General features: G+C 45.1%; 1 protein-coding gene across 1 annotated transcript; it reads right to left on the bottom strand.

Moving 5' to 3' along the window:
- Nucleotides 1–1402: 1402 nt before the first annotated feature.
- On the bottom strand, nucleotides 1403–11962 carry Awat2 (acyl-CoA wax alcohol acyltransferase 2). The gene is made up of 7 exons (XM_026399994.2): nucleotides 11878–11962; nucleotides 3871–3981; nucleotides 3448–3518; nucleotides 3005–3209; nucleotides 2615–2789; nucleotides 1780–1979; nucleotides 1403–1557 (listed from the first exon to the last, which is right to left on the bottom strand). The coding sequence occupies exons 1-7, from the start codon at nucleotides 11960–11962 to the stop codon at nucleotides 1403–1405; spliced, it is 1002 nt and encodes a 333-aa protein (XP_026255779.1).
- Nucleotides 11963–12266: the final 304 nt, after the last annotated feature.

Genomic DNA, 12266 nt, shown 5'->3' on the forward strand with positions numbered 1-12266 from the left:
CTGGCTGCCTTAAAGGGGATTTTTTGATTATTTGTTTGTTTTGTTTTGAAAGGGAAAATAGTTACAGGAAACCTGGAGACTATTTCAAAACATCATGGGGTATAACTCAGTGGTAGAGCACATCCTTAGCATGTACAAGGTTCTGGGTTCCATCCCCAACACCCAAACAAAACAAAAGCACCTTGTGATAACTCAGGGAGCACATAATCCCTGGCACAAGAAGTACCAGAGAAAGCAAAAAAGTGGAAGCATTTTTTGCCACACCATGTGTAAATCATCACATGAGGCAGGCACCCAGGACAAAATGTGTGTCACACTATATATAGGGTATTCTAGACCAAATTGAAAAATTCAATGCAGGTAAATCATTGGACCAAAAGGTGTTCCACTCAACAGGGATAGAACAAGGGCCCTGTGGACCAAATTTTGTTACCTGTCATTGCAGTATCCACTGGGCCAAGAGTCTGAGAGACTTGCTACTTGGAAGGAAAGTACTCTATGGCTACTGGAAAACAGGTACTCAAAGGACAGAGTCATAGGTCCAGGCAAGTACACTCAAGTTGTTAAAGGAAAGATGACAAATAAGGCCTGAGCTTGAAGCATTCTACTATAGCTTTATGAGATGGAAAACAAGTATGTATAAGAGTGGCAGTTGGTAGCCATTTCTTAAACTTTCAATACAAGATCATACACTATTAAATTTCTTTTAAAATTGAGATGATATGAAATTGAGGGCATTGTTAACTCAAGGACAGGAAATGGTTGGAGAATAATCTGGTATAGCTCTCCAGTTTATAAAGTTCAGTCACATCCAGTATCGTTTGCTCTTCCCAACCTTTGAGGTAGGTAGGGGAGGGATTATTGGTCCCATTTTACAGATAAAACTGAGGCTCAGAGGAGACTGTCCTCAAGGTCACATGGCTTGAAGGTAGTAAAGCCTAAACTCAAAGCCCACTGGCTCTTAAGGCACCCGGTCCTACAAGAGGCTGACGCAAAAAGATGGGGCTGTTGAAGATTTCAAGAAGGATAGACTTGAGCTGGGACCCTACAGCACTCCAAACAGACTAGTTGGGGCTCACGTAATATCAGAAGATGGGCTTTTTATTGTGTCCATTGTTTTCCTCAATTCAGATGCCTTCTAAGGGAGCCTTCAGGGCACCTTTACCCTAGGGCATCCCTGCCTCTTGGAGCTAACTCCCCATGGCCCTCAGGGGAAATCAAAGAGCTAAAAGGAGAAAGATTGAAGTGGAAGGACCAGTACAGAGAACACCCCCATGGACAACCCCTCCCCCCAACGAGGACTGATCAAATCGAGAGCAGGAGTCGGATAGGAGACTTTCAACCTCCTGTTTTCACAGGTTTCACACCTTCCAACCACACTGCGAGGCTGCTGGGATGTCTGTCAAACTACCACCAGCTCCTGAGTCTCTGAGATGCCAAACTTGGTCTTATGCTGGTCAAACAGTTTGCGTAGGGCGTCAATATAGAGTGCGTGGTATTTAGCCACAATGTCCTTGCTCGGATTCTCAATCTTGGGCAGTGCTAGAGGCTCCCCGACTGCCAGGGGAGACAGAAGAGGGAACAGGAAAAGTATCAGAATGGCTCATTCCTCAGAATAGGTGCCCTAGGCCTCAAGCCCAGCTTCTCCCCACCCTTGCCCCCAACTTGCCACACATCCTAGCCAGCCTCCCTGTCTCTGAGCACAGCCAGAGCCAAAGCTCCCCTCAGAACTGGATCCTGCATCCTCGACTGATGCTGCCAATAGAAAGGGATACTCACCAACGGTGGTTAGAGTCTGGGCATGGGGCAAAAGGCCCCAGGAATTCTTGGTGAAGCCACGCCCATAGAAAGCACAAGGGTAGATATGTACTACACGCTGGAACCAATTCTGAAAGCGGTTGACCAAGCCCCCAGGAGTAAAAATGTGCTGATTGTAGAGGTCTGTCTCTCCAAAGACATAGGCAGGGATTAGAGCCACCCTGAAAGGAAAAAGCATCTTCTTTAATGCCCAAAAAGTTAGGGATCTTACTGAAGGCAGTCCCTCAGTCTGTCTGCAGGCCTCCCCAGATCTCAGTCCAGCTACACCTAGGTCCAGGCTGAGTGTAGGGGCTCCATGGCCTAGCCCAGGCTTCCCATGGAGGCAAAGCAGCAGCAACCTCAAGGAAGCAAGCCCAGGTACTCCTGGGAACCCCCTAGTCTGAATTTCCATAAAACCCAAGGGCCATTTCATTCAGCTTCCTTCCCTTTACCTTACATGATAAGCTTGCTCTCTCTGAGCTGGGGTTTCAGCCTGACCCCTTTTCAAGAGGGACTGGCCCAGATGAGAGGCTAATGTGAGGGAGAACAGGCTGAGGGCTGGCCATCTACCCTTTCTCTGTATGCAGAAACGCCTCCAGGACTTGGCTGTTGCTCTACTCCAACTTGGACACAAGGTTGCTTTTTTGTTTCAATGACAAATACAAATTGTATATGTTTTTATGGCCCTGGTTAGTAACAGTAAATTGTATATTCCCACCTCCCTCTTTAGATACCACTTCCTCAGCACCCTTCCCTCTTTCCCCATTGGGCTTTTGGATCCCCACCACCCCTGCTTCTGGACTGGAGCTGTCCTTACCCATGCCGAAGGGCCACGCGCACAAAACCACACCGGTTCTTCAAGACCAGGGTGGAAGAGCCTGGCAGGCTGTATCTGCACTCAGCCAGGCCACCAACCACCACAATGAGCATGTTGCCTGTGCCTTTCTGGGTAAGTAGAAAGTCCATGGAGGATTGGCTCACAGAGCAGGCCCCTGGCAGGCAGAAAAAGTCAAGAGGTCTTTGGCCATGTTCCAATCCCCCAAACATCCCCCCTCCATCTGTCTTTAAGGGAGGGGAAGAGCTAGAAGCCTCCTTTTAGGCCAGCCTAGTGTAGCTGTTCAGGATCAGAGGATCATGGAGTTGGCCTTGCTCTCACCCATCTCCCCATTTTTTTCTTTTTGACCTTATGCCCTAGAATCCAACTCACCTGTAGACATTATGTATTCTCTGAGGAAAGGCACCCAGAAAAAGGCTCCCAGGGTGAGAATATAAGGGGTGATGCCAGGAAACATCTTGGTGAAGTTTTTATTGTCGGTGGCAAAGTTACCAAAACATGCATGGGACATGAGCCCATGAGGGTGGCAGGCAAGGATGTAGTTGTGGCTGGGGGAAATATCATGAGTCTTCAAAAGCTGTAGAGGAAAGTGGAATCAGGAGAGCTACAGCCAGGGCAGTGGCCTCCTGTTGGCCAGAGACCTGGAAGGAAAGGGCTTCTGGGAATGGCTATGTAGGTTGGGCAATGTACAACCCCAGCAGGCATCACTCTCATAGGCCCCGATATGGATGGTACCCACCACCACAACTGACCCAGCTGCTGACCCTGGAATTGGCACTGGCCTGGGGTCCCACTGGGGCTCTGGGGCTACTCACCTTGATGGGGAAGTAATTGCAATAGTGTTTCCACAGGCACCACTTTCTCACACAGGCAAACCGGCGACCACCTGAAAACAGAAGCAATGTAGCACAGCTTTGTCTGCCCCACTGTCCTCTTCCCTTGCCACAGGGTACTCTTATCTGCTGCTGGCTTCTTAAAAGTGACAACCTGGGTAAGCATGTCAGGGCCAATTTAGGACAGGCTGAGCTTCTGTTTCATGAGCTTCCCCTTCCCTAACCCACTCCAGTTCTAACTGGGGCATTTTCTGACACCTTAAAAGGAACCCTTCCCTCAGCCTCTCTAGCCCAGGGAGAGACAGGCTGAAGGGCTGCCAGGGAATTGGCCAAAGACTCTCAGGATTAGGAGAGAAGAGGGAAGTGTATGTGGTACATGGCAACACAGTTGCACAGGGCCCTTACCTCTCTCAGGGGTCTTCCAGTCAAAAGCCAGCCAGGTAAGAATGAGCACAGTGACAGGCCAATATGGTGTGAACACCACCAGGTAGAGGTTGATGAGGACCACAGTGATCACTGGAGGGAGCCCAGCCCAGAAATAATGAGTTGTGAACAGTCCCGCACACTTACCCTCCCTCCCAAGTTCTGTCCACCAAAGTCACGCATACTCTCACCCAGGACCACTCAACCCTCACTCCCTCACCCTAGTACATGGTTTGCATGCTCAGGTCCCCAATCCCCTTCTGCTCTCTGACATTGGGAACCTGATTCAAGTCTAGAAGTCAAGGAGTTTTCCTTTCCTCTCCAACTATGCTTCACACAGTAAGCCCTCCATCCCCAGGACCTTGCTGGGGCTTGGCTCTGTCTGCAGTGGGGTCAATGGCAGGGAGCCACTTATAGCCATCAGAAGATGGGACTCCTGGAAGAGTTTTCCTCCAACTCATGTTTTCCTCTTTGTATCTTCTCTGCAAGACTTCAGTGGAGGGGATACCAAGGAAGTGAAGACCCAACTTCAGCAGGTTGGAAGCATACAAGATGGCAAACAAGAAACAAAGGAAAACAAAAGCTGGGATAGAAGAAGGTACTAGGCCACATTAAGCTCCAAGAAGCTAGGAATAATGTATGTTGGAGTACTAAAGAGTTATTGGAGATGAGTCATAGGGAGCCACACTTGGTATTATTATTGGGCTCAGTGTTTAAAGCATCGGTGGGTAAGATTGTGTGGGAAAGTGGGTCAAAATCAAGGTTAGAGAAGACAGAAAACACTCCTAATTGAACATAATAGATTGAACACAACTTTTTGTCTTGACTTTTTGCTGGAGCCCCATGGAAACTATCCCTAAAATGTTTTTTAATATAGATCCACAAGAAGAAAAAGAATTAAGAGAGGCCCAACAGTCGATGAGAACTATCTGCAAATATTTGCATGTTGTAAAATAGATGAAAGAGAAGGTAATTAAGAATAAAGAAAACTGGGACTGGAACTGTAGCTCAGTAGTGGAGCGCTTACCTAGCATGTGTGAATCACTGCATTACATCCTCAGCACTACATAAAAATAAATAATTAAAATAAAGGTATTGTGTCCATCTACAACTAAAAAAAGTTTTTAAAAAAGAATAAAGAAAGCTGGAGTCTAAGTGCCTATGAGGGGAATACCTACAAGAAGCAAGCCTGCTTGCACTGAAGAATCTGGCAAAGACTTGGAAATTGGAGGGACCCAGTGTCCCAAAAGGCAGGGATGATGCACAGGCTTTAAAAATCAGTGGTTGAATTTATCTCAAGGAATTAGAACTGCAAGTCTCATCTCCTCCCCTACACAACTAGATGATGGGAGAATTACTCTCTGAAAAATTGAACCAAAGAAATTCTAGATTCAAATGTAGATGGTCCCAAACTTCTTATAATGGTTTTACATACAGTGTTTCAACATTATGATGCTGTAAAAGTGATATGCATTCAAAAGAAACTGAACTCCAATTTTTGAATTTTGATCTTTTCCTGCACTAGCAATATGTGGTATGATCCTCTCTTGCATGCTGGGCAGTGGCAGCAAGCCATAGCTCCCAATCAGTCACATAATCACAAAGATAAACAACTGAGACTCTACAGTGCTATAAGGTTCAGTAGGTTAGATGTATTAAATTCATTTTTGATTTAAGATATTTTCAACTTCCAATGGCTTTATCAGAACATAACCTCAAAATAATTCAAGGAGCTTCTATACTTACCTGACACACAGCTGGGATACTCTGTATAGCCAAATTATTCATCAGATGTGAAAGTACAATACAATTTCAGATATACACAATCTCAGATCATTTATCTCCCATATCCCTTTCTCAGAAAACTCCTTGAGGATTTGTTTCACCAAAATTATGGTGTAAACCCAGAAAGAAGAAGGCATAGGATCCAGGAAAATGTTGATCCAATGAAGCAGGGTCAGGGCTAGGAAGAAATGAGCAAAGTCCTCAGGACACAAAATTTAAGAAGACAGTCACTCTTAGGGATGTGCAAGCACTATCCCAACACTTGCATATCCCTGAGAGTGAGGACCTTCTTAAATTTTGCACCCAAGTTGCCTCAAAGACCTGTGTTAGGCCAGATGGTAACAAGAAAATGCTGGGCTCCAGCAGCGATGTGTTCAAAGAAATAAGAAGAGTTGGGGGGAACTTAAAGATTCCTGATGTGGGGGCTGGGCTTGTGGCTCATGGTAGAGCACTTGCCTTGCACATGTGAGGCCCTGAGTATGATCCTCAGCACTACATAAAAATAAATAAATAAAAATAAAGATTAAAAAAAGACTCCTGATATGTTTGAATATTTTGAGAGATTGAAATGTCTGTGGGGAATTTGGAGATGAATTAGTTATAAATAATAGATGTCTAACAGATAACAAAAGAAATTTAAAATGAGTCAATTATGAACTCCAAGGAAAACAAGAAGTCACACAAGAGCGGAAACATAATCTTGGTACACTAAAGAGTTTGATTGTGACTAAGATTTCCTAGGTATGAACAGGCATTTAATCAATATCTGTGCTATAACAATTTGGGGAGGGAGGGGAAAGAGGAAATTCTAGCAATGTTGTATAGAGCCAAATTCTCATCTTCACTATTAGGAAGTCAATATTAAGAAGTCAATCTTAGGTATATAGAAATATTAGAAAGTCATCTTCAATATTAGAAAGTCATAGATAGTATCTAAAATGGTTACATCAGAAAATAGTAATATTTAGGGCTGGGGCTTTATTTCAGTGGTAGAGCACTTCCCAGCATATGCAAGGCCCTGGGTTCCATCACAATATGAAAGAGAGAGAGACCAGACAGACACAGATGGAGGAAGGAAGGAAAGAAAGAAAGAGAATAGTAATATTTAGGAATTCCAAATAGTAAAATTCAGAAATATGGAGGTAAATACAAAAAAAAAAAAAAGCTAACAAAATTGAAAGTGACTGCCTCAGGGCTGGGATTGTGGCTCAGTGGTAGAGCACTTGCCTAGCACATGCGAGGCCCTGGGTTTGATTGTCAACACCACATAAAAATAAATAAATAAATAAAGGTCTATCAACAGCTAAAAAAAATTTTTAAAATAAGGTGTCTGCCTCTGGGGAAAAGAACTAAGACTAACCATAGAGCAAAGGCCAGCAGTTGTAGCTAGCAATTGTGATACAAGCCACATAAAACTATTGACTTCAAGAATTAAAGAGAGGCATGGGTCTAGTACAGAGGACACTTCCTAATTTCCCTTAGCCTTTGCTCAAACCCAGGCAGTGCTGCAGACAGGAACATGGCATAGGGCAGAGCACCCTACACTGGTATGAATCCTGGATCTGCACTTACCATGTATGTGATCAAAGACAAAGCTGAACCTTATCTGCAAAATGGGAATTAAAATACCAATATCTACCCTGTCTTCCTCACACTTATTAAAAGGGTCTTCTTTTCAAGGCCTTTAGGTTCCAAATGGATATAACTCCACATCAGGTGAAGAGCTAGGAGGGTTCCAAAGGCCCATTTGCCTCACTTGTCCCATGTGAGCTGGTATGGGAGGAGTCGACCCTGGAACCCACATCTTCTGCTGCCAGGACCTAGAGCTCTTCTGCCTGCCCCATGCTACCGCTCTGTGCACCCCAGAGCCTAACTCTAAGAGACCCCTGGGAGAGTTTTTCCCCTATCCTCATCTGCCCTTCAGCCACTCTCCTCCTTAACCCTTCTCTGCTCCATTCACCCCTCTGCCAGCTTACCCTAGGACCCAACCCCTCAGTCTTGCTTTCTCTCTTTATCTCAACTGACATCTTCTGATCATCAAGTCAAGTCAATTCTACTCCAGTTTCTTGAATCTCTCCTTTCCTCTTCATGCCCATCACTAGCCTGGTCCAAATCATCACCATGTCTCAAAAGTCTCCTTCCTACCTGGCATCATTGCCTCCACTCCTGCTTTTCTGTGATCAATTTACAATTTACTATGCAGAACTATAATGTTCTCTCCAAACAACAAATCTGATGCCATCATCCTGTGCCAAACCCCAGCCTGGCTCCATATGGCATTCAGGAAAAAGTCCAAATTCCTCTCTCTCTCTCTCTCTCTCTCTCTCTCTCTCTGTGTGTGTGTGTGTGTGTGTGTGTGTGTTTGTGTGTGTGTTTTGAGACAGGGTCTCCTAAATTTCCAAAGCTGGCCTTAAACTTGAGATCCTCCTGCCTCAGCCTCCCCAGTCACTGGAATTATTACATGTGTCACCAAACACTGTTCTTTCCATGGTTTTCAATGCCCTACACAATCTTTTCCCTGCCTGCTTCTTCAGTCTTCTCTTTACTCCTCTCTCATTCATTCATTCATTCAATATGTACCAAGCACCAATTCCATGCCTCTTATTCCCACTCCACTTAAACACTGGCAGCTCCTTGGATGCACTGGCTCTGCCCTTCGTCCTGGCATCTTCACATGTTGCCCACTCTCCATCCCCAACATCTGTCCCTTCTTTACCTTTCAAGAGTTGACTTGAGTTCAATGGAAAAACAGACAAAGGTCATGAATGGGAAGTTAAGAGAAAAATAGAAATCACTTGTAAGCATACACAAAGATGCTCAACCTCATTCATAATTAAAGAAGTTCAAAATAAGGCTAAGGCTACCGCTCATTGTTGTTTACCTATCACTTCTGGTTGGAGAGAGTAAAAAGTTCACATGAGTTCTGCACTCACTTTCCTTCTTATGCTGTGGTAACCCCTGAAGCCACGTTTTGTAGCATCCCCATCTGGAGCTGCCTCTGTTTTCTGAACATTAGTGTCCACAGTGGGCAGAGACTCCCACCCACCTGTTTTGGACATTTAGCATGAAAAAGAAACATTTTCTGATGTAAGCCACTGAGATTTCAGGGTTAATTTGTTACTACAGCATTCCAAGACTATCCAGATTAATATATTTTAATTATATACCCATTTTACAAATGAGAAAAACAAGACTCAGAGACAATAAAGAATTTGCTGAAGGTTGCACAGAAAGTAATAGAGCTGGAATTTGAAATCAGCAGTCTGGCTCCAGACTCCCAGTCTCATTTTCAACACCTATATTATACTCCCTTTCAGAGGCTGGTTGGGGGGGGGTGCATACATATATTTATACACATACATTTATACATAAATATGTAAAATCTCCATCATTTCTGCCTACACACACACACACACACACACACACACACACACAGACAACTCCACTAAGAGTGGTTATTCTGAGGAGTGAGACTGGGGATTAGATTGAGGAAGGAGAGATGGCAGCCTAAATCCTCCATCCCCTTTATGGGGTCTGGGACTCCCAGAGCCAAAGCCAAAGCCAAAGCCTGGGTGGCCTTCAATAAATGGTCATTCTTCTCCTCCAATACAGTGTCAACTCTTAGACTTTGGTGACTCTGCTCTCTGTGGGAACACAGTTGCTGTGATGGGTAGCAAGACAAGTTTGGGGCTAGGACAACGATTCAAGAAAGACAATACAGGTTGGGCATCCCTAATCCCCAAAATCCCAAATTCAAAATGTTCCAAAATCCTAAACATTCTTTGTGGTACTGAGCATTCTACCACTGAGTTACATTCCCAATCCTTTTTATTTTTTATTTTGAGAGAGGACCTCATTAAGTTGCCAAGTTTGACCTTGAACTTATGATTCTCCTACCTCAGCCTCCCCAATAGCTAGAATGACAGGTGTGCACCAGTACACCTGGCCAAAATCCTAAACTAGTTGAGAATGACCATGACATCACAGGTAGAAAATTCCACACCTAATCTCATGTGACAGTTGTAAAATTTGGGTGCTTGGAAAATATTGTATAAAATTACTACCAGATGATGAAACATAGATCACTATAGATGAAACATAAATCAATTTCTTGTTTAGACTTGAGCCCCATCCCCAATATATCTCATTATGTGTATGCACATATTCCAAAACAAGAAAATCCAGACTCTCAAACACTTCTGGTCCTGAGCATTTCAGATAAGAGATATGCGACTCCTAGAACAGAACCCAATGTCCCAAAGCTTCTGCATGAAAACAGCTTCACAGGGAAGAACTGGTGGCAGGTGCCACAAAGCTACTGATTGAAGTTTCTGGGACTCCTGGAGCCAAATCCAAAGATCCTTTTTAACCAAGTGAAGACGCCCTAGCCCTGAAGGGAAACTGCTCTTCCTCAGTACTTTTTCCTGGCACTTTCACTTCAGATGTTTTTGAGCCCCAGCAGCCAGAGGCAGTGAGAAGGGTTGCCCATTCAGCCAGATGGGGAACTCAGCCCTTACTGAAGACAGTGTTTGCCCAGGCCACATAGTGGGGAGAGTGCACAGGCCCAGCTGGGACCTTGTCTTCAGCAGGAGGCCATTCTGAGCTGGCCTTTCCTCTTTCCAGTAAGGAACTCTTACATATGCAGAAGGCCTGGCTTCCTGTCTCCCCCTCTGCATTTGTGTACTCTGGGTTCCACCCCAAACTTCCAATCAGCAGTGAGTCAGAAGATGTAATTGCCTAAGAAAGGAACTTAGGTTCTCAGGAACTCAACTCCCAGCCCACCTCCACCCCTGCCAGTGTTCTTGGACTGAACGCACAAACTACAGCTTTCTCAGCTGGACAATGGTGATTAATTAGCCACATAAAGTGCTTAGAACTGTGCCTGGCATGAAATAAGGGGGCCATAAATGTTAGCTAGTCTTATGTAAGTGTCAGCTATCATTCTGTGTATGCAGCTATTAGTATGAATTATTATGTATAAGAATAGCTTCTACTTCACAAGATTGGCAGAGGCTGGCATGAAATAACAGATGTGAAATTACCTGGTACAAAGTAAGGACCTAATACATATGCATTCCCTTCTCTGGTCTCTTCCAGTGCTGTCATCATTCCTAGGTTAATTAACACTGCTCTTTTCAGTCTTAGGGAGTCCTGGTAGTCACCCAAGGCAGGCCTCTGAGCCCCCTGCTCCCTGGCTCCTAGCCTGGAAATCAGTTGCAGTAAGAAATGTCCCATTTTTTGGCAGGTCCCTGTGCCAACTCCCAAGTTCTCAGGGCCTATGTACATTCCCCAGATAGCTTACAGGATCACTTAATTCATGTCCTTGACTCCAGCCACTACTCACATGAACCATTGGACAGGCAAGATTTTGGTTTTGTTTTCCAGGCCTCCCTCCCACAGTGATGGTTTATTTCAACATCTAGAACACAGTGGCCAGCATATCAATCAACCTCACAGAGTGTTTGTGGCACAGGTGTTGGAAAAAAATGGATGGATAAATGGATGTGTTCCTCTGGATGACAGGTTCCCAGAGCCTCCCTCTGAGTGCCAACTCTCATTATGTGTGTGTAGTTTTTAGCATGAATAGCTTATATGGAAGAACCAGAGAAGGGAATGAATGCATATGTATTAGATACTTCCTTTGTACTAGGCATTTTCACATCCATCATTTCATGTTAGCCTCTGCCAATCTTATGAAGTACAAGCTATTTTCTGCACAAAAGTTCATAGTAATAGCTACACACAGAATGATAGCTGACACTGACAAGGAGGTCCTGAAAACCTGTCATACCATCAGGTCCACTCCCACTCACATAGGGTTTGCTCAACTTCCTGAGGTCACAGTCAAGCTCACTTCCTTAGCCAGCCTCAGTGGAACTGCTCCCCATCATCTATAGCATTCCCTCCACACCACAGTGTAGACCCAGGTGTGCCACACACACCTGCAGAAAGGCACACATGCACACGTACACAGGCATGCATTCCTTCCTGCCCAGGCACATATGTGTAGGTACTCACACATACCCACAGGTTTCACAAATGCCATGCCCCCCCAGCCCAGGTGGGTCAGGACACAGACCATGGTGACCAACTGTCCGTGTTTGACAACCTCAATTTGGGCATTAAACATCCTAACAACCCCCAATCCTTCCTTCCTAGGTAAGCCAGGATGGTTGGTCACCCTCCAGAAGCCTGAAGACTCACCGATAAGGAGGGCACTGAGGGCCCACTGGAAGATAGCAAAGACCTCCATGGCGGTCTTGAGGTCCTTCTTGGAGGGCAAAAGCATTATGCCCAGGATCCCAGTGGCTCCAGGTAAGTGTTAGACTGTCACCAGCCCTCACTGCTCAGGGGCCAGCGATGTTTCCTCTCTTCATGCTTTCTTCTCTAGCACTGCCTAGTCTCCGCCCCCTGCCACACCTCTCCCTCCACAAGATTGCAGGACTGCATCTGCCTCTGCTTATCAGTGCCTTCCATCTGCCCACCCACCTGCACTTTTACCCACTTGAACTTGGCCTGAACTGAGGTTGTGACATCTCTTTGCTCACCTGGATAGTGAAGCATGGATGAAGTCCTGGTATGGGAAGTGAGTA

Source organism: Urocitellus parryii, chromosome X, assembly GCF_045843805.1.
Source record: "Urocitellus parryii isolate mUroPar1 chromosome X, mUroPar1.hap1, whole genome shotgun sequence".
Classification (NCBI taxonomy): domain Eukaryota; kingdom Metazoa; phylum Chordata; class Mammalia; order Rodentia; family Sciuridae; genus Urocitellus; species Urocitellus parryii.